The 20,086-nt window shown below is 41.5% G+C and overlaps 1 protein-coding gene across 2 annotated transcripts; it reads right to left on the reverse strand.

Annotated features, from left to right (window-relative positions):
• Positions 1 to 413: 413 nt before the first annotated feature.
• On the reverse strand, positions 414 to 19,844 carry LOC109897943 (RING finger protein 11). 2 transcript variants are annotated; one of them, XM_031833356.1, is made up of 4 exons: positions 19,295 to 19,821; positions 13,189 to 13,330; positions 6,566 to 6,729; positions 414 to 6,134 (listed from the first exon to the last, which is right to left on the reverse strand). In XM_031833356.1, exons 1-4 carry the CDS (start codon positions 19,384 to 19,386, stop codon positions 5,963 to 5,965), a joined length of 570 nt encoding a protein of 189 aa, XP_031689216.1. In that variant the 5' UTR covers positions 19,387 to 19,821; the 3' UTR covers positions 414 to 5,962. The 2 variants fall into 2 exon arrangements, with proteins under 2 accessions (XP_031689216.1, XP_020348213.2); XM_020492624.2 differs by lacking the exon at positions 13,189 to 13,330 and having other exon boundaries at positions 19,295 to 19,844.
• Positions 19,845 to 20,086: the final 242 nt, after the last annotated feature.

The raw sequence follows: 20,086 nt of genomic DNA on the forward strand, positions 1-20,086 counted from the left end.
ATTATTACTTGGCTGTCTATGTGCAAAAGCGAGATACATTTCTGAGTTATAGGCTGCAGTGAATAAATAGGTCAATGTCTTATGTGTAAAGCAATTGTGAATGTTGTTTTTCTATTCTGCAGATTGATTCTTATACTCTGTTGGATATACAATGTGTTCTGACCATGGAGGCAAGTTTATTATTAATATGACTTCCCTCTACTGGACATACTTTCAATTACAAGTTCAAAATGTGCAACTGTTGGATGGTTAATTCCAGAAATGCAAGGAGAACATTTGTATAAACAACACAAATTGCTTGTGTCTCGAGTGTTTGCAAACCAAAATCAAAAGACCAATTAGTGGAAGAAATATCAGAATTGGCCTGCCGGTAGCCTTAAGACACCATTAAATAAATCACATATGCAAACATGTTCCATAGCATAGTTTCTATTTATTATTTGCCTGTAGTACATATCATATGCATACTGTACAAAGACAATTCTTACAGGAACCCATACAAACACACATACCATACATATATCTGCCCAGTCTTGCAGTGCATTCCTGTAATTTATGCTGTTGGGGGCAGTGGATAATTTGAAGTACACTATCACATTGTTGCGTCATCTCTAGCATCCTCAAAACTCATGGGCAGCAACCAGGCCCTTCCTAGGCTATGTCTGGGCTCCATTTTCAGGTATCTCATCTTTTTCAGCTAGTGTTGGTCCCATGCCAGCCTGGGAGCCAGTCAATAACTCTCTCATAAGATCTAAGATAATGGAGCTCCACATACCCCCACAACCATTATGATCACTCAAGGCATGTTTTCATCTGTATCATTATGTCGCCTTACGTGCAAAGGGTATACCTTACGAATGTGACTAACACTTCTTAATGCCAGTGAGAGCTGGCAGGGGTGAGTTTAATGAGGGGATTTGATTATCTGGCCTGGGTTATCCCAGTGAGAGGAGTTTTCACCGGATGAAAAGTGATTGCATTTGTTTTGGAACTGGGCTACATCCTGGGGCGAGCCAAGTGACCCCTTTCAAAGCCAACGGCGAAATCGGCTCAAAACAAAAGCGCCGTAGCCTAGGCTAGATTAAGCACGTGGCGCAATGAGTAGGACTCTTGTCTATTCACATGCAAAAGTGATTGCTGTTGATAAAATTGCTTTATCTGCCTTCCCAATGAAGGCAGATAAGACGTTATATATTTTATGGAAAAGAGATGTACGTTTCTGGACGGTGCACCATGGTGCCTTGTTGACATCATGACCGAACAGCGCAGATTACTGTTTCGATTTGAGAAGGGAGCTCCTCCCTCACCGCTTTCACCCGTTCTTGTCACAGGCCATAGACCGGTGCTCCGCAGCTTAGGTTAATAGAACTCCCTTATTGTCTGGGATGAGGGGAAACAGTGATAACAAGTTACTACTTCCTCTGTGAAATATATAATGTACCCCTTTTCAAAATACTACCTGTGATTAAGAAGATAGTGGAAATGGGCATATCTTGCCCCCAACTATGAGAAAATATAAAGTTTTAAGAGGTTTAAATTTAAAAGACAACTGCACTTCCTGATTTGGCCTCGTTTGAGATTTGGTTCATTAGGAAATGCTAGCGACCACGAGTGAACTCAAACGCGAGTTAGTTTCGGGTTCGGTTTGATATGGGTATCTCGTGTGTGTTCGCAGGTAGGAAGAGTTAGCCAAATCATTTAGCTTCAGCCGGCTGGTGTGTGACTCTGGCAAAGTTGGTTTGACTTTGGATAGCCTATCTCGGTGGACAGTTAGGGACTGTCGATCAATAACACAATGTAAATGGGACAATATTTTCATGTTGCACCATCTTTTAGTTGTCTCAAACTCTTTCAATATTTATATACATTTCTAAAATGTATAGCTGATTTTAAAATGCCCACACCAGTAGAAATCCACTTTTTAAAGCCAGAGTTTACCCATTATGTTGCACAACAATTTAAGCCATTAAGTAATTGTTTTAGTAAAGTACAATATATTTGGGCTTGAAGTGACAAATCCAAACTGCCCACTATGTGCAAATCTGTGAATGCAGTGTCTTTCCCTCTGATATGACATTCAAATAGAACCCAGTGCTGAAATAATTTGTATGTTACAACCCACCAGTATGACATTGTTTATTAATCAGAAACAGCTGCAAAGTTATTTCTCTTCGCAACTGAGATGAGCCAAAGAGCCTGAGACATGGAGCAAATTAAAATAGTGGGTGCAAACGTATATTTTGCACCTCCCCTTTTTTGACCAGAAAATTATCATAATCCATCGGATAATTTGTCAATTTTCACTTATTTTTTTTAGACTGTCGGTCTTAAAAAATATATATATCTGACCATTTTCGAAATGGTATAAAAGCATTTTGAAAACCCGCTGCCCCAGTCTCCCCAAGATGAATGGCTTCACTACTATAATTACATGTAATTTGAGGCGTGCATGATCATAGTCATTGTAGTCTATCATTTCACTTCCACTGTGAGAACCAAGAGCACGGGCTGACTTGGCTTTGCTGTATTGCAGCTGAAGAATTCCAGCAATCTTCCTACCAAAGGTTGCACCGTGTCCATTACAATGTAAAAAAAAACGCATATCATATTTCAATAGTTATCCTTATTACCAGAGCTTCATCTTACTCTTTCTAAATATTTAGATCCCAAATTCTAGGCCACAATTGATGGAAAATGCCCAAACAGAGATAACAACAGATGGCAAAGTCAAAGATAGGCCAGTGGTTTCCATCTGAGGCTTTTGTTTTCCCTAAAACAGTGCCAATGACAAATTCAGCTCTAGAACCAGCCATACAGCCAAGCTGGCTTTTGAATACCATGTAGTAAAACAAAAACAGCAACAAATAACATTAGCTAGCTAGATAAGGTTTGCAAGATAGCTAGCTAGCTAGATAAGGTTAGCATGCTAGCTACCTACACTGTCAGTGCCTAATTTTTTGACATTTATCAACTCTGTGGAAATTCCCAGACCCAATTTGTGAATAGGTATAAATAGCTTTCGTCATTCTTCTTAGGTGGAACCTAAATGTGCATTTCCTTTCTAGGACAGGAAACTATGTCAAAATAGTGGCGGCAACTTCCTCTTGCATGTAGCTGCACTCAGAAATGATGATTACTTTGGTGTGGCCAGCTGTGGAAAGGCTTAAAAATAAACCCAACCCATGGAAAAAGGTTACGATACCCTTCAATCTATGACATACAATTTTTTCGTATCATCTCAAAAATCTCAGTTTTTGGACGAGACCGACTTTATGACCAGAATTATCCTATTTACACTTTGTAGTCAATTTTGACACTAGAATAAATGTGTCTAACTCATATCACATAGGCCATTTTCAAAACAAGAAGTTGCTTTTTCGGGGTAGTCTTTAACAAAGTACATCTTAAATACTTTCTGATTAAATCTTAATGATCACTTCACGAGAGCTACCTGCCCCCATTTTGGAAAAACTTTTTCCCCAATATTACGTTCAATTACATTTTTGCCAGTCAAAATACAGCAACATAATTATGACCAAAACCATACCCAATATTTGAACTTTTTGCTACAGCCAACTGTGCTGATTGAACAATTGTTATGATAATACAAAGGGATATTTTCTATTTTTAATTATGAAAACATTATTTAAAAGTAGGATTTAAAAAAAATGCACATGCTCAGATGACTACCTACAAAAATCTAAGAAGCTGGGGTGGTTAGCACCCTCACATCCAAACCCCTTGCACAGCAATGGGATGGCTCATATGCTGAACAAAGAAATAAACTCTAGGGCAGTGTGGCCACCAACCTTTTCTGAGTCAAGATCACAGAGTCAAAATGTAAGCCAAGATCTACCGCCCAGATTTTTTTTTACATTACTTAAAAAACCTAAGCAACATTAACCAATTAAAAACAGTTCTGTAGCAATGAGGTTTGTGCAGTAGGCTATAGGCCCAATATATTACCACTGCATATTGGCTATGCTTAAATTGCCAATGTTGTTCTTCTCAGACCATTTAGAAATTATATATATTTTTAACACGTTGGTATATGATCGCACTGGTAATAGATCATTTGTTGTATTACTTGTGAGGTACAGCTTTTTTTTCTTTATTGAATTTTTTACTGGACTGATGGACTGCATCTGATGGTCAGTCTGAGGGAAAAAGACCTGACTAACCACCCCCCCGCTTAGAAAAGGGGACAGTCTTCCAGCTGATGGCGAAACAAGTCGCACTGCATTATTTCTGCCTCATGCACCAATTAATGTTGTTACTCCAATGACCAGAGAAAGTGAAATATTCCTTGATATTAAAAAAGACAAGCCGCAAATAATAACAACGCAAGCTTATTGGATCACTTTGCTATACTCATTCATTGCAGATGCAGTGCTGGATGTAGCTTGAGTGGAAGTAGGTAGAATGTGCATTTTATGGTTTAGAAAAGTGTTGAACATCTTAAACATGAACTTACTCATAAAAACTGCAGCTCTTTGCTGTATTCATTGAGTCTCTCTCTAGGTCATGGCTTTAAACGTTTTGAAATCTCACAGTATTGACTTTGCTGTGCGTTCCATACGTCCTTTAACAGTCTATGGTCGAGGAAACTGTGCAGACACGGTTATCTGAGCCATTTGATTGGCCAGCGTTAGGCTTATAGGTGCACTGTTGATTTGCTCTATGGGCCAGCCGGGTAGGCAGAGTTCTACCATCAGACACATGAAATGGTTCAAAAGGGGAACACTTTGCCTTCCCGGGCTACTAAATCAAGTGCACCTACCACCAACAGCGCGAAACAAATAAAACAATTAGGAACGCAAGACTTTATCATTGGGTTTTTTACAGAAATGTTTGGTGATTGACTGGGAATGCTTGGGGATCGACCAGTCGATGGCAATAGACAGGTTGGTGACCACTGCTCTAGGTTATGTGACTAAATTCATGTAAATTAATTAAATGACTCTAGTGTGTATGCATTATGATAAATCATATGGCGTACTTGGTAATAAGATTAAGACACTTGTGCTGAATTGGGTGCAGTAAATGTTTGAGTATTTCTGATGTGCAATTTAAGAACTGTGCTAAGCAAGAGCAGTTAAGGAGCATTATGATTGATAACACCTTTTGACCAAACCCTAACAGGCCTAATCCTTTGTAATAATCGAGTGCAGACCCCAAACCTCTTCATCCAAAAGGAACACTTTTTTACTGATCCATCATTAGTCTAAGAAACTCACCAATTAAGGATAAAATGTCAACTTCAGGAAAACAGACCTTACCATTGGGCTGAAACAATTACAATGGCTTGAAAAAAAACATTTCATGTTGCAGATACTAAATAATGGGGAAAATCTGAAATAATTTTCAAACATTTGTAAGCATATGCTGAACTCTTCCACTGAGACGAGAATAGAAGTGCAAGTTCCTCTGACTTGTGTACATGTGCATTAATCGTTTGCTTATCTGTGTTATTAAATGTAATCCACTGAGCCCTTAAGACGACTTCTGGAACAGATGTTGAGTTGAAAACAACGAGGAGAGAAAATATTTGCAGATATCAGTATTTCTAGAGAGAGTTGAGCTGTTGCTTTCCTTCCCCTCCCTTCTAGAGCATTTACTACAACAGTGTGGTAGTGAGAGAGAGGGGAATTCTGGGTGTGGATGGATGGTGACACGAGACGGTCTTATCTTGATCACCAGAATCCAACGTCCTTCCCCAGTCGGGGCTTTCCTGTCCAGCAGAGCAAAGGACCCCTCTCCATCCATGGCCTCCACCAACCCTCTACAGCACCCTTCATCACCACCACACAGCCCTCACCTGCCCCCAGAGACCCTGGTTCTCCAGGCTGTTGGAAGTGCTGTCTGCTGGTTGTGGGGGTGCTGGAGATGGACGCATGGGTGGAGTAAGGGAGTAAGTCAGAACAGCGAGCAGGGGTGGTGGTGAGGGGGGTGGTGTTGTGTCTCAGTTGGTCTCGTAGGAGGAGAGCAGCGCAGCATCCACTGGCTCCATGCAGGAGGGGCAGGTGAAGGAGCGCATCAGCCAGTCATCTATACAGTCCATGTGGTAGATGTGCATGCATGGCAGGAATCGAATGGGATCCCCATACACAAAGTCCGTCATGCAAATCACACACCTGCACAGATGGAGAGACAACAGAATGTGTATCATGTGGGATTGAGAAATAAATAGTATATTATGCAGTATTTGTATTTATTTAGTACAAATTGACATTCGGCGAAGTGATATGAATGTGCATACAGATTACACAGATGCCAATTGTCATACAGTATGAGGCACATTCATCCAACATGATAACACGTTTGTCTTTGGGTGGGTGTTAAGAGGTGCGGTTTGGCGGGTTATTTTTCAGAGGACGCATGACTCGACCTTCGCCTCTCCCGAGCCGGTTGGGGAGTTGCAGCGATGAGACAAGATCGTAATTGGATCGCAACTGGATATGACGAAATTGTGGAAAAAATGGGGGGGGGGGGTAAAAAAAAAAAAAGTGTCGTAATTCTGGGAGATGTGTTGTTGTGTTTGAGTGCTGGTGCCGGTGGTACTTACTCTCTAATTTTCTTTTCGGAGCCGTCCCTGCCAGCATCGTACACTCCCTTGGGGAGGTGGTGGATGAGGCCAATGCGCTGGGCAATGCGGACCTGCTCCTCCTCAGTCAGCTGGCTGGCCATGCGGGCCTGACTGGGCGTGGGGTGGTACACTGGCAGCTCCTGCTGCAAGGCCACAAAGACACACAGAAACATGCACTTAGAAACAGAGAGAGACAACTCAGACCTCATACATAACTCGTGGAATAGACGGTGTTTTCCAACCACAACATCCAAGTAATATGTAGAAGGCATTAGAGCTTACGTGGTGAACGACAAAACAGTTGTGTGGAAATTCCCAGACGTAGGCCTGAGAATAGACCTGGGTAATTACTGAAAACCCAGACATTGAAGAGAAAAAAAACACACAAAAAACAACAGTTATCACCATCAATGGGTTTACTGGAACAGCAGCAGCTTGTTTATTGGAAATATAAATTACAATGCCATTACACTGTTATGCATTCAAACAACCAAGTTAAAAGTGATATGAATGAAGTCAGAGTATCACTGTAATATAACTAGAACAAGTATATCAGAGGTTTGAATTGACAGATCCAGTAGGTGGCAATCTTTCCCAAGTCAGAGCAATTTCACAAAAAGGGAACATGGGTGTTTTAAGTTCAAATTGCTGTAATTGAGAAAATGCAATAGACAAAGCATTCTATAGAAATCAGTTACCATTGAAAGGAGTGATTGGCAGCAGGTAAGCTATTAGAGCATGCAGACTGAATGTCGTAAGCCCATGTGAGGGTTACAATCACTAGAAGCAGAGTAAAGCACACTTGCATACATTCCCGCAGTCAAAGATAGTCCCATATCCAACACTGATACAATTTAGATGACAGAATGCAGTCAAATAGCTGGCTGTGTCAGACCCACAAAGCCTGCATGATTCATACAGAAGAGAAAATTCAGACCGCATTTTCATTCTCATTTCTCACCTCTGTTCTGTTCCACCTTTGTGTTGTGGTTGGAGGATGGTTGAGAAACTCAAATGTTTTTTCACATGGAGTCTAAAATATGTTAGAGACAACGCTCAACACCACAATCATAATGAGGGGACCTCAAGAGAAAGCCGATGGATAGAAATGTCCAGACATTTTTCACTGGTTGCGCATTATGTGCTGGATATTAAAAAGTTGTCATGTCATGCTCCACTGAGCTACGAGTGTTTACATTTAAATTATCTATTTGATATTGCAGAATATTTTGTAAAAGGGATACTGGATCATTTTGGCAATCAATCCCTTTTTATGCTTACCAGCAAGCATGCTAGTGTTGCTGTAGACTTCCAGTCATTGTGCTAAAGCTAGTTAGCAACAGCTCCAGAAACATCCTTCAACCTTCTTTCAAAACAACATGCAGAGACATAATCATGGTGCTAATCATAATGGTACTCATCAGTTCATCGGGATCTGAGTAAGTAGAAAAAAAGGGCTTAAGGTTCATTACCCTATTTAGATAATAAAATCCTGACAGAAACTTGGTGTACTTTTCCCTAAATCAACCATAACTTCACCAGTTCTCATCCTACATACCATCTAATATTACAAACACAGTGCTTACACTGGTTATGAAATCTCCTTTTCCGCTTAGCCATTAGAAATACGGACTGATCTTTTTATTTGGACACACTGTGTTACAGCAGAACTTTTCATAGAGGCATGGCGAGCATGTCAAAGACCTCAATTTCATGCATTTGCAGAGAAGCATAGCCAGTAAATTAATCTCTGCAGTCAAACCTAAAATGTTCTTCAAAGTGACAATATCTCCTCTGATAATAATCAGCATAGTTTAGGCCTAATAAGCCAAAAAAAAATAAAAAACTATTCCCAATAGTATTGGGAGAGATTATATTAATTTCCAAATACCATTCCATTTAGTTTGTTCCGCTAATTGAAAATAAGTGGGCATTTAAGAATGACGTAATAGGAATCAAGGTTTCTATGGTGTCCATTTGTCAGGAGTTCACAAAAACCCGTCAAAGCTATAGGCCTAGCAAATGTATGATCTGGGAATCTTCTCAATGTGAGTGGCTATAATGTACATGATATGTGGTATGTCTCTGTGGTGTGTCTGCATGAAGAGAGAGAGTACATGGTCTGTAGAGTCCTGTGCTTCCCAATCCGTCCTCTCCGGGGTTATTTCTGTCAGTCTGGCTGTGAGACAGGAGTTCAGACCAAATCACGTTCTCAGTCAGGTCAGATGTTTAGCTCACACAACTGCCTGCCACACCTATTTACAGGAAGCTACAAGTAGGTTACAGACTAACTCAAAACCAACACTGAGCCTCAAATAATACAAGTGAGGCAATGAAGTAGTGAGGACATGCATAGTACTGTATGTAACCAAAGATGGGAGGGAGTCTCGACTCTTTGTGGGCTTATAGCAAAACCTAGATGACAAAAATAAATAAGCACCTTTCTTTGGCAAAAAATGAGTGCAGGGTGAAAGCTGTACTTAAAACAACAAAACAGGTTCAGCCCTCAGAATGCAACCCTCTTGGAATCTGCTTAAGCCCTTTCATCAGGTGGCCTCAGTGCCGAGACCGCTGAAAATACATGTCAGAACACGCCTGCCATCTCCACTCTGCCTCAGACACACTGAGATGACATCACAGCAGACCAACAGCAGACCAAGCAAAAGTGAAACATGAGTGATTAAGGTTCCTGTGGGATTTCAGTCACAGTCCCTCATTCCCTTATACAGTCACTCTGTGCTTTAAAAAAAAGCTGAGTCAGCATTTAACAAACAAAATGACCAGGACATCAGAATTTTCAGCCCTGAATTCTCTAGTCCCTCTCCACTTGTGTGTGACAAAAACAGGCAGACCGAATAAAATAAAAAAAGTGTCAGAATATCTTTTTCAGAAGACTAGGGAAAGGCAGTGGGAGTTGTGTGATTGGCTGGGGGTGTTGCGGTGGACCCAGGGGTAACAGTGCAGCGGTCAGCTGTCTCTTTGTCCTGGGGCATCCCTGTTGTCCAGTTTCACTCAAAGTCACTAGAATGGACACCCTTCAATTACCTAATCAGAAAGCTTGCCAGTATTATCCGATTTAGTGCCTCAAGACTAAAATGAGACAGAGTGATCATGGCACTTGGCGATATTAAAAACCAGGGCAGTAATCAAATTGTTACGGCGTCTCAAGATGGACAAAAAGTAAAACAAATATCACATTTTTCAATTTAAGGTCTTTTAAGAGAGTAAGCGAGAAGTTCGCCTTGCCTCATACGGGCCAGATTTCTGTATTTTGAAAATTACATCTTGAAAACTTGATTACTGACATGCAAAACATTTAGGGACTATATCAACAATGGACAAGTACCAAAATATAGTTTTTGGGTGGTGTTTTCCTTTAAGGGTAATAATGGGTGAGCTGAAGATAAGTGTTAGCATGAGGAAAAGAGGAACAGCAGATAGACAGGGCGCTCAGAGAGAGAGAGAGAGAGAGAAAAAGAGAGCTGAGCCACAGAGCAGCTCTATGTGCACTGCCAAGCCCCGGGCAGCCAGGCACTCAGCAGACAATACCGGCTGCCAGCCTTCCCCCACAAACTCACTAGAGATAAAGCGATAGAGAAAGCGAGATAGGAGAAAAACAAAACCAAGCCCTACCATCCTCTCCAACCCCTCAGCTCAGACAAACCAGCATACAGATGCGTTCTCTCAGCCTGCAGTCTGAATTCCAGGCCTGTGCCCATAACATCCACACAGACCAGTAACCACGGGGACCCTGCCACTCCCACAGTGGATTCCTCCAGGGAATAAACAATGGCAGGCTCTACTGGCTGCACCGTTGAGCCTTGTCTGAGAGGCTGGCACTGAAGCACAGGAGATGCACAGCAACAGTGACACACACGCTTCATGCTCCACAGATAAAATGCTGGAGCGCAGCCATCCAAGCCTCTTTTGATAAAGAGAAAGCCTAATTACACAGATTGTTCTTCAGACAGTTTTCAAACAGCAATGCCATCAGTGATGCAAAGATGCTGCTTTCACAACAAACAAATCTTCAGGAGGTTCCTGAGGATGAACTTAAAAACACTAAATGTACTCTACACCCTCGTAGCGTATGGGGACACAACGGGACAAAAACATCACTGGATGTTGTGTTACATTTTCTCATAGGAAAACCTGTAACTGTCAGATGAGTCATGTCATATTATTGGATCATTAGCACTTACAGAATCTGGGGATATGAAGGGGGAAACGGTGGGTTCTCGGTAAACAAGCAAGTGTAGATGTAACAGCCAATCAAAGCCTGTCATTACTAAATGTGTAATGTGATAGGCATTAACAAAATACTTTGTTGTTATTTTTTATAATACATAAAGAAGGTAATCCGTCATCTTCCTCAAACCTTTCTGAGAGGGAGGGTATCTGATTTCATTGGTCCTCAACTCGTGGCTGAGACACTTCATTGTGGATAAATAGAGTTAGCCTGCTACGGAGCAGGTTAGTTCTGAAGGATTCATTGCTATAGAAATGTACCTGGCTAAAAGGTGAGCCACCTTTGTGGCACTGGTTATCCTGAGTTGACCAAAGTAACCTCGCTAACTCCTCAAACCTGATTTGTATTATAGGGTTCTGGGGATCTCTCAAACAGGAACAGTAAACACAATCCACTGGCTGGCCCCATGTTGGTCGAGCCTGGCCTTGCTGACAACATCTTGTTTGTGGGCAATTCCACGTTTATGGAATTATGCTGAGACTCCGATTTTTCACTTTAAAATGTATGCCAAACAAAAAATATTGATTTCAAAGTTTACCTAACCACACATCTCTATGACTACTTTGAAAAATGTACACAGTAAAAAAGAACATCACAGTTAAATATATTGTTTATGCCACAATGACTCATATTTTTGAGGGAACATGTCCCACATTGTGTTCATACTTGGAGAATGATAAGAACATTTTGCCTTTACAGTATCATTTCTCTTGAAGCATGAATCATATAATTTAGTATTTCCACTGGTAGAAAACTTTTCCCAGTTACCAGAGCCTGGGATAAACATTTCATCATAAAAATACACAAATGGATACTTTATTGCAAATCAGCAATGTTACAGACAGGACAAGTGCGGTACAACATGAAAACGAGTACAGTAACTCTGATATTGAACATCTATGAACACTTGAAAGCATATAGGAAGATTCCTTTTCTTTTTTCATATCGTATCCTCAACCATTTCCATGGAAGCACAGCCAGGTCAGGTGAGGCTAGACAACTGGTTCACTGTGAGATTGGGAGACCAAGGATCTGCCAGCGAGCCATCTAACAAATAAAATCAAATTTCATTTGTCACATGCGCCGAATACAACAGGTGTAGTAGACCTTACCGTGAAATGCTTAGTTACATGCTCTTAACCAACAACGCAGTTCAAGAAATAGAGTTAAGAAAATATTTACTAAATAAACTAAAGTAAAACAATTCTAATAACAAAGCTACAGGGGGTACCGGTACCGAGTCAATGTGCGGAGGTACAGGCCAGTCGAAGTAATTTGTACATGTAGGTAGGGGTAAAGTGACTGTATAGACAACAGCAGCAGTGTAAAAACAAAGGGGGGGGGGGGGGGGGGGGGGGGGGTCAATGTAAATAGTCCGGTTGGCCATTTGATAAATTGTTTAGCAGTCTTATGGCTTGTGGGTAAAAGCTGTTAAGGAGCCTTTTGGTGCTAGACTTAGCGCTCCGGTACCGCTTGCCGTGCAGTAGCAGAGAGAACAGTATGACTATGACAATTTTTTGGGCCTTCCTCTGATCCCGCCTAGTATATAGGTCCTGGACATCGCGCATCAGCTGTTATTGACAAATAGACACCCCCCTCGTCTTATATTATATGTGTCGTCGTTCAGTGACTACTCGATGAAACATAAAATATTACCGTTTTTAATGTCCCGTTGGTAGGATAGTCTTAATCGTAGATCGTGCAATCATTGGAAAATAAACTTGACGTAGTACGGATGGTAGTGGAGGTTTACTCACTCGCCTACCAATTCTCACAAGGCACCCCGACCTCCGCCCCCTTTTTCTCTGTCTTTTCTTCACGCAAATGACGGGAATATGGGCCTGGTCTCGAGAAAGCAGTATATCCTGCGCGTCGGACTCGTTAAAAAAACATCTTTGTCCAGCTCCAGTTCGAGGTGAGTAGTCGCTGTTCTGATGTCCAGAAACTCTGTTCGGTCAAAAGTGATGGTAGCAGCAATATTATGAACAACATAAGTTACAAACAATGCAAAAAAAATTATAATAATAAATACAATTTTAGCAGAGTTGGTTAGGAGCCCGTAAAACAGCAGCCATCCCCTCCGGCGCCACAACAGAGCAGTGCAGCACAAAAAGACATCTGGGGAATTCACTGGTAAGAAATTATGACCTTGGGTATGCATTTTAAATCATGAATTGTACATTTTCTTTTCACCCTTGTAACATTTGTGTGAAGGTGAGCACCTTACATTGTGAAGTCAGTATCTATCCCACTCAAAGCTTTGTTTTTGTTATTTTCATTCCTTTCTTTTCTATTCCCTCTTCCCTAACTCTCACACCTTTCTCTCCCTCATGCAGCAGGTCTGACAGCTCACCAAAGCAAACGTCCTCTTCACAGTCCGAACTGAGTTCGCCGGCTCAAAGCAAACTCTGAGAAGACTTCCAATCACCAGAGAAGTGTCTGTGATACATGTTCTCTCCTCCTTTTTCCTGCGTTCCCTCCAGGCCTCATGACACCTTTGAGGGGAGATTTAGTGTTAGTTCTCAGTCCAGGGCAGCACACGCTGCTGGTGAGTCTTAGATCATTCTCTTGCCTCCAGCCCTGGCAAACACAGCCAGGGACAGGCAGGCAGCCTTACAATGTCTGCAAGATGTTTGAGCCAATGAGGTCTGACCATAAAACACTGACAACAGGATAATGGCCATTGTGCTAGACTGAATATGATTAATAAAACAGGGCCTCTGCTCTGTCATTGGGTGAGGGAAAAAGCCCCACGGATTAGTCATGCCAGGGAACCTGATGACTGTAGCTACAGTGACGGGACCTGCTTTTCACTCTGGCCCAATCCTATCACCCTCTCCACTGGCCGAGTCAGACAGCGATGAGTCAGCAAACTCGCCAGCTGCTTTCCAAATTACCACTCACTTTGCACACCCCTCCCTCCCTCCCACAACAGACCGCAGAGTAACATAGCACATAGCAGGGGAGCCTTCCTCCTCAGCGCACGATGAAATGGAGGGTGATTACAGAACCACAATTTCTCAATAAATATTTAATTTGAGCTAGTATTCAAGGTGGATGTGTCAGTCTTGTTTATAACAGTATTATTCCCTAAATAAGTCATTTCTGCCTGAGATTATTGTAGGCAAAAATGTTGTTACGGCTCATTTGTAACTTAGAGAAATTGTGCAATAGTTTAATGAAAATAGCCAAGAGACGTGCAGCTCCAAGGCTGTCCAAACATACTAAGCATGGACAGGTCTGTTTAAGAAAAGAAAACACTATCGAAAATGCTTAAAATCACATTGATCACATACACATGGTCAGCAGATGTTATTGCGAGTGTAACAAAATGCTTGTGCTTCTAGTTCTGACAGTGCAGCAATATCTAACAAGTAATATATAACAATTCCACAACAAATACCTAATACACACAAATCTAAGTAAAGGAATGGAATAAGAATATAAATATATGGAGGAGCAATGACCGAGTGGCATAGGCTAAGATGCAATAGATAGTATAGAATACAGTATATACATATGAGATGAGTAATGCAAGATATGTAAATATTATTAAAGTGACTAGAGTTGCATTTATTAAAGTGGCCAATGATTTCAAGTCTGTATGTAGGCAGCAGCCTCGCTGTGCTAGTGATGTCTGTAACAGTCTGATGGCCTTTTGATAGAAGCTGTTTTTCAGTCTCTCGGTCCCAGATTTGATGCACCTGCACTGACCTCGCCTTCTGGATTGTAGCGGGGTGAACAGGCAGTGGCTTGGGTGGTTGTTGTCCTTGATGATCTTTTTGGCCTTACTGTGACATCGGGTGTTGTAGGTGTTATGGAGGGTAGGTAGTTCCCCAGGGTGATGTACCGACAGGATATTCTCAATTGTGCATCTGTAAAAGTTTGTGAATGTTTTTGGTGACACGGCAAATTTCTTCAGCCTCCTGGGGTTGAAGAGGCGCTGTTGCGCCTTCTTCACCCCACTGTCTGTGTGGGTGGACCATTTCAGTTTGTCCGTGATGTGTACACCGAGGAACTTGAAGCTTTCCACCTTCACTGCTGTCCCGTTGATGTGGATAGGGGGGTGTTCCCTCTGCAGTTTCCTGAAGTCCACGATCATGTCTTTTGTTTTGTTGACGTTGAGTGAGAGGTTACTTTCCTGACACCACAGTCCGAGTGCCCTCACCTCCTCCCTGTAGGCGGTCTCATCGTTGTTGGTAATGAAGCCTACTACTGTTGTGTCGTCTGCAAACTTGATGATTGAGTTGGAGGCGTGCTTGGCGACGCAGTCATGAATGAACAGGGAGTACAGGAGTGGGCTGAGCACACACCCTTGTGGGGCCCCAGTGTTGAGGATCAGCGAAGTGGAGGTGTTGTTTCCTACCATCCCCACCTGGGGTTGGTCCCTCAGGAAGTCCAGGACCCAATTGGACAGGGCGGGGTTGAGATCCAAGGCCTCAAGCTTAATGATGAGCTTGGAGGGAACTATGGTGTTGAATGCTGAGCTATCATCAATGAACAGCATTCTTATATTAGGTATTAGGTATTTTTTATTAAATTTATTTAACCTTTATTTAACTAAGCAAGTCAGTTAAGAACAAATTCTTATTTACAACGTCGGCCTAGGAACTGTGGGTTAACTGCCTTGTTCAGGGGCAGAATGACAGATTTGTACCTTGTCAGCTCAGGGACTCGGTCTAGCAACCTTTCGGTTACTAGCCCAACGCTCTAACCACTAGGCTACCTGCCATATTCCTCTTGTCCAGATGGGATATGACAGTGCGCAGTGTGATGGCGATTGCATCGTCTGTGGACCTATTGGGGCTGTAAGCAAATTGAAGTGGGTCTAGGGTGACAGGTAGGTGATAGGTGATTTGATAGGTGATATGATCCTTGACTAGTCTCTCAAAGCACTTCATGATGACAGAAGTGAATGCTACGGGGCGTTAGTCATTTAGTACAGTTACCTTTGCATTCTTGGGTACAGGAACAATGGTGGCCACCTTGAAGCATGTGGGGACAGCAGACTGGGATAGGGAGAGATTGAATATGTCCGGCGAGCACCCAAGGCAAGCGTCTAGATTGGAAATAATGCATGCTCTAAAGAAGGTCTCTGGCCATCCTTTGTTCAAGCCGTGGTTCAAATAGGGCTGGATGATATATAGAAAATATTCAAATGTATGTTTTTGCGCGATATTACAAAAACCTGTATAGCAAGTATCTATTTATTTTTTTATGAGCGTTTATGTCCGCTTGTTCTTATGTCGTCTCATCTCCTTTGCCCCTTCTGTGCTGTGTGCACCTTCCCATTTACACAAGAGATCAGTATATAATAACGAGACGCTCATGTCTACGCCCTAACAATGGGAGTTGTTGTCCCAACGGCGGGAACACAGGCAACAAGCTTAGGTCCAAAACAAGCTTAGGTCCACTGAAATGCATTGAGGTTATTTTGGACAGATTTTGGCATGAGTGAAACCTCTCGCTTCGCCTATTCCTCTCTGGCTATGTGCACCTTCCCATTCTCACACACCCCTCAAGCCCCTCCCTCTGCCACTCACAACAACAAAGGTGAGAGATCAATACTTCCTCTCCGACAAGCGGTTTCAACTCGCTATTTGCATTTGAGGTTTGGTCCAACAGAATCGGTCATATAAACACCAAAAGACATTGAGACATTATTTTACTGTAATAGAGAAGTTAAAATGAATAGTTAGAAAGGTTATGTTTCAACTCCTCAAATTGTACGCAGAGCAGACACTACTGAAAGGGGAGTATCAATGAACATTGAATCTCGAAAATTTATGTTCAGTTTGTCTCACGTGGTAGTGAGGTACCATGTACCGCTAGCAGCATTTTCGACAAAGACTTATACTGGCTGTCTAGTCTGTTTTATAAATGTACAATAAGCATAAAACACTATGTAAGGAATAGGCAACTCGTTCTCATTCTGAGAAATAAGGTAGATCACTTTATTTCATCATCTGAACAAAGTGGACAGGCTAGCATGCTGTTCAAACAGTTGGAGATGGGCAGAAGGGTGTGTTCATAACAATTCAACTGTTCTACCTTGTTTGCTAGCAAATAGATCCATGTTGGTTAAACTTTAAATATAAAGATTAGCTGGCTACTCACTAGCGCATAGGCCGGTGTGTGAGAGACTGTTTATGAGATCTGTGTTCATTTTCTATAATACCTGCTAGAAGAAGTTTGTCATTATTAGTGAATGTGCATTATGCATAGTTCTGATAAAATTTGTAACAAGAAGGCATTTTCATAGAGTGATTATAGCAACAAAAAAAACACAGGTTAAACTATTTTTGATAAAATGATTAAATTATTAATGGGTCTCAGTTGTGGAAGGCTTATATTTAGCCTAGGTATGAATTCACAAACCCTGAATTCATTCAATTATTGCTGACTGTTTGAAATGCTGTGTATTTGACCTTAATTTGTCAACCAAGCTTAATTCGAAAATATTTTATTTATTTTTTGATATTGTGAATCGCCCATAATTTAAATAAATAATTGAGATATCGCCCAACTCTAGGTTCAAACAAGATCCTTAATTTTGAAGAATCCAACAAGTGCCTCAGCTATAGAACCAGGATATTGCACAACGCTGCCTGCCAATCTGTTACAGGAAAACAGCTCCAGACTGTTGAATTCCAACCCTTTTTCATTCATTCCTGATCCTGGACCCAAGGGACTCAAGTAAACACAGAAATCGTGAGAAAATGAGAGTGGCTGCTGGTGGTTTCCATCAGAAAAACACAGGATCTGGGGTTTGTGTAAATCTGCATTTCTGTGCTACGTAGTGTAATTTATTTTGCTTGTTTACTATTGTATTATTATAAAATCTAATCTGGACAGATGCCACTGGTTAAGAAGCTGTATTCCCTGGCTTTTAAGTTGTCTCATGGTTATTGTAGGTCTTTGCATTTTGGTGACATAAAGAAGTCATTTTTTATTAGGTTCTGTCCTCCCTTATAACGTTGACATAGGAAGTCAACTTTTGAGCTCAGACACACCAATAGCGTTTGCTGACCGAGAGTACTTAGCACCTCAATGTAATGTGCAAACAGTGTGTGCGCCAATTTTACATGTATAATCGTGTGAAAAATGTCAGATGTCTACAGCAGGTTGTCCCTAAAACACAATGTGCTGAAAAATCGGCAGACGAATGCTAGCCCCACATTCGGTGCGATGTGTGTGAGCCGTTAGTTCTACCTGTTGGATGGTAAGTCGTTTGGAACGTCAATTTTTAAAGAACAAAGAGATATTCTAAATGTAGGATCGTGGAAAATTGAAACCGATAAATTACAAGGAAAATTACTTATTGAACAGGGTTGGGAATAGGTATGCATCATCATGCAATATGTGTATGATTTGACTTCATATTATCTTTTACCGTATGGGTGTCGTACAGTCTTGTAATAGTCTGGTAAGGCAAGCCATGGCCCGTGTCAGAGCTTTACTGGAAGGGTTCAGGCAGGCAGGCCTCCAGTTCTGTGCATAACCTGTTATCTTCTCATTTGAGATGGGGGCATTAACCTGCTGACACTCATTCCTTACCAGCTAAAGTCTAACAGGTCTGAATTACAGAAAAGGAATCAAGATTTGGGTATGGAAAATATTGTCACAAAGAAATGAGGGAGCACCAAGACTCTGCTGTTTTCTCATTGGCATAATAGTTTGATCTGTGTTCTCCAATGTAGGCTGTTGCCATTGCCTATACCAGGAAGCTTACAGGTTCTGATGATCATTCTACTTTTGATTTCATCTTTCTTACATTGTGCCAAAAGCAAAGATGGGAGCTTCTGTAGTTTTTGGTCTAGGTCTATATCTGGTATATTATTACTCTCCCTTGAGCAACAACAAAATATATACAAAAAAAGCCTGCCTTTGTCTTCTCACCCTCAACACAAACTGCATTCCAGCAGTATGAGCAGCTCCAGTCTCTTTTTGCTGTAGTGTATGAATACTATCCTGTTTTCATAAAATTCATTACTAGATAACTTTGCATTGCATGAGTCCCTTTGGGTCAGTACTATGGGATCACGATGACGCTCTCTAATGGAGGACGACATGGTCTGATAAAAATAAAGGCTGCAGCAACAGTCAATTTATGACACTCTATCCCTGTAGAAATATAACAAGAACAATGATGACACTGCAAGAGGACAGCTAGTTGATGGCTGTGTGCAGCATTGATAAACAATGTAAAGCTGTATATACCTGCCATATCTCCCAAAGTCAGCTGATTGACTGTTTACATGAACATCTGAAAAACATAACTGGCTGGCAAGCTATAGCATGCTATTTGTATTTACTTCGGTAGCCAGCTGCAAGCGCCACGTTCCTTTGCATGTCGAACCTTGAAAAAAATAGCTGCGCTAGCTAGCAAGCAAGCAAACCAGTACTGTAGCTAACGTTACATTATTAGCTAACGTTGCTGGCTAATCCGGGTGACATACCTGGTATGGTGGCGGTGGTTCCTGGTCTGTATCTGCCCCGTCACCATAACTAGCTCTATCCGATTGTGATTCATGAAGCAAGGAAATGTCATCCGAGGTTGGAGATTTTAGACAATTTCCCATCTCCTCTTCAAACTCCTTATGTATTTGTCACTTTGCAACGTCTACAGGCCACTTTCCCTAACCTTTCATAAAAATAAGCACCGTATGCACTATGCAATCTTACTGACATTAACACATTGCAAATCATCTAACAAGCCACGAGAACTGTCCTTGTTCAACACAAACAAAACATGCGCACACAAAGAGCCAGGCTAGCTGATTTGATACCCTGGCGCGGACGACCATCTACATATGATTAAGATTGTTTGTTTATTTTACGCCTGCTAAGTTAGGCTATTCATTAGCTAGAACTCTCACAACGCCTATGCTCAAGTTGAACAAACTTAATCATTCATGTTCTACAAACAACATTTCCTTTTTAGATTTGAAGACCCTCTGAAAGGGGCTTCCAGCCCATAGAACGTGAAACACCGCCCCTTGATTCATGAACCAATCAACTGCGATCTATATTAAGCAGGCTACTCCACCATCCCACCAATCAGATGGTTGTTAAAATAATATTACTGTGTGTTGTTAAAATTGGGTTGAATGACAATTTGACACGTATGTAGCTAATTACAGATAGTTGTTTGATGGCAGTTTTCTTCAGCATAACTGCGTCTGCAATGTAACAGTATCAAGGAACGAAGAAACCAGGCAGCCAGGAACCAACCACGACATGTGCTGTAC

The sequence above is a fragment of the Oncorhynchus kisutch genome, linkage group LG10, assembly GCF_002021735.2.
Source record: "Oncorhynchus kisutch isolate 150728-3 linkage group LG10, Okis_V2, whole genome shotgun sequence".
Taxonomy (NCBI): domain Eukaryota; kingdom Metazoa; phylum Chordata; class Actinopteri; order Salmoniformes; family Salmonidae; genus Oncorhynchus; species Oncorhynchus kisutch.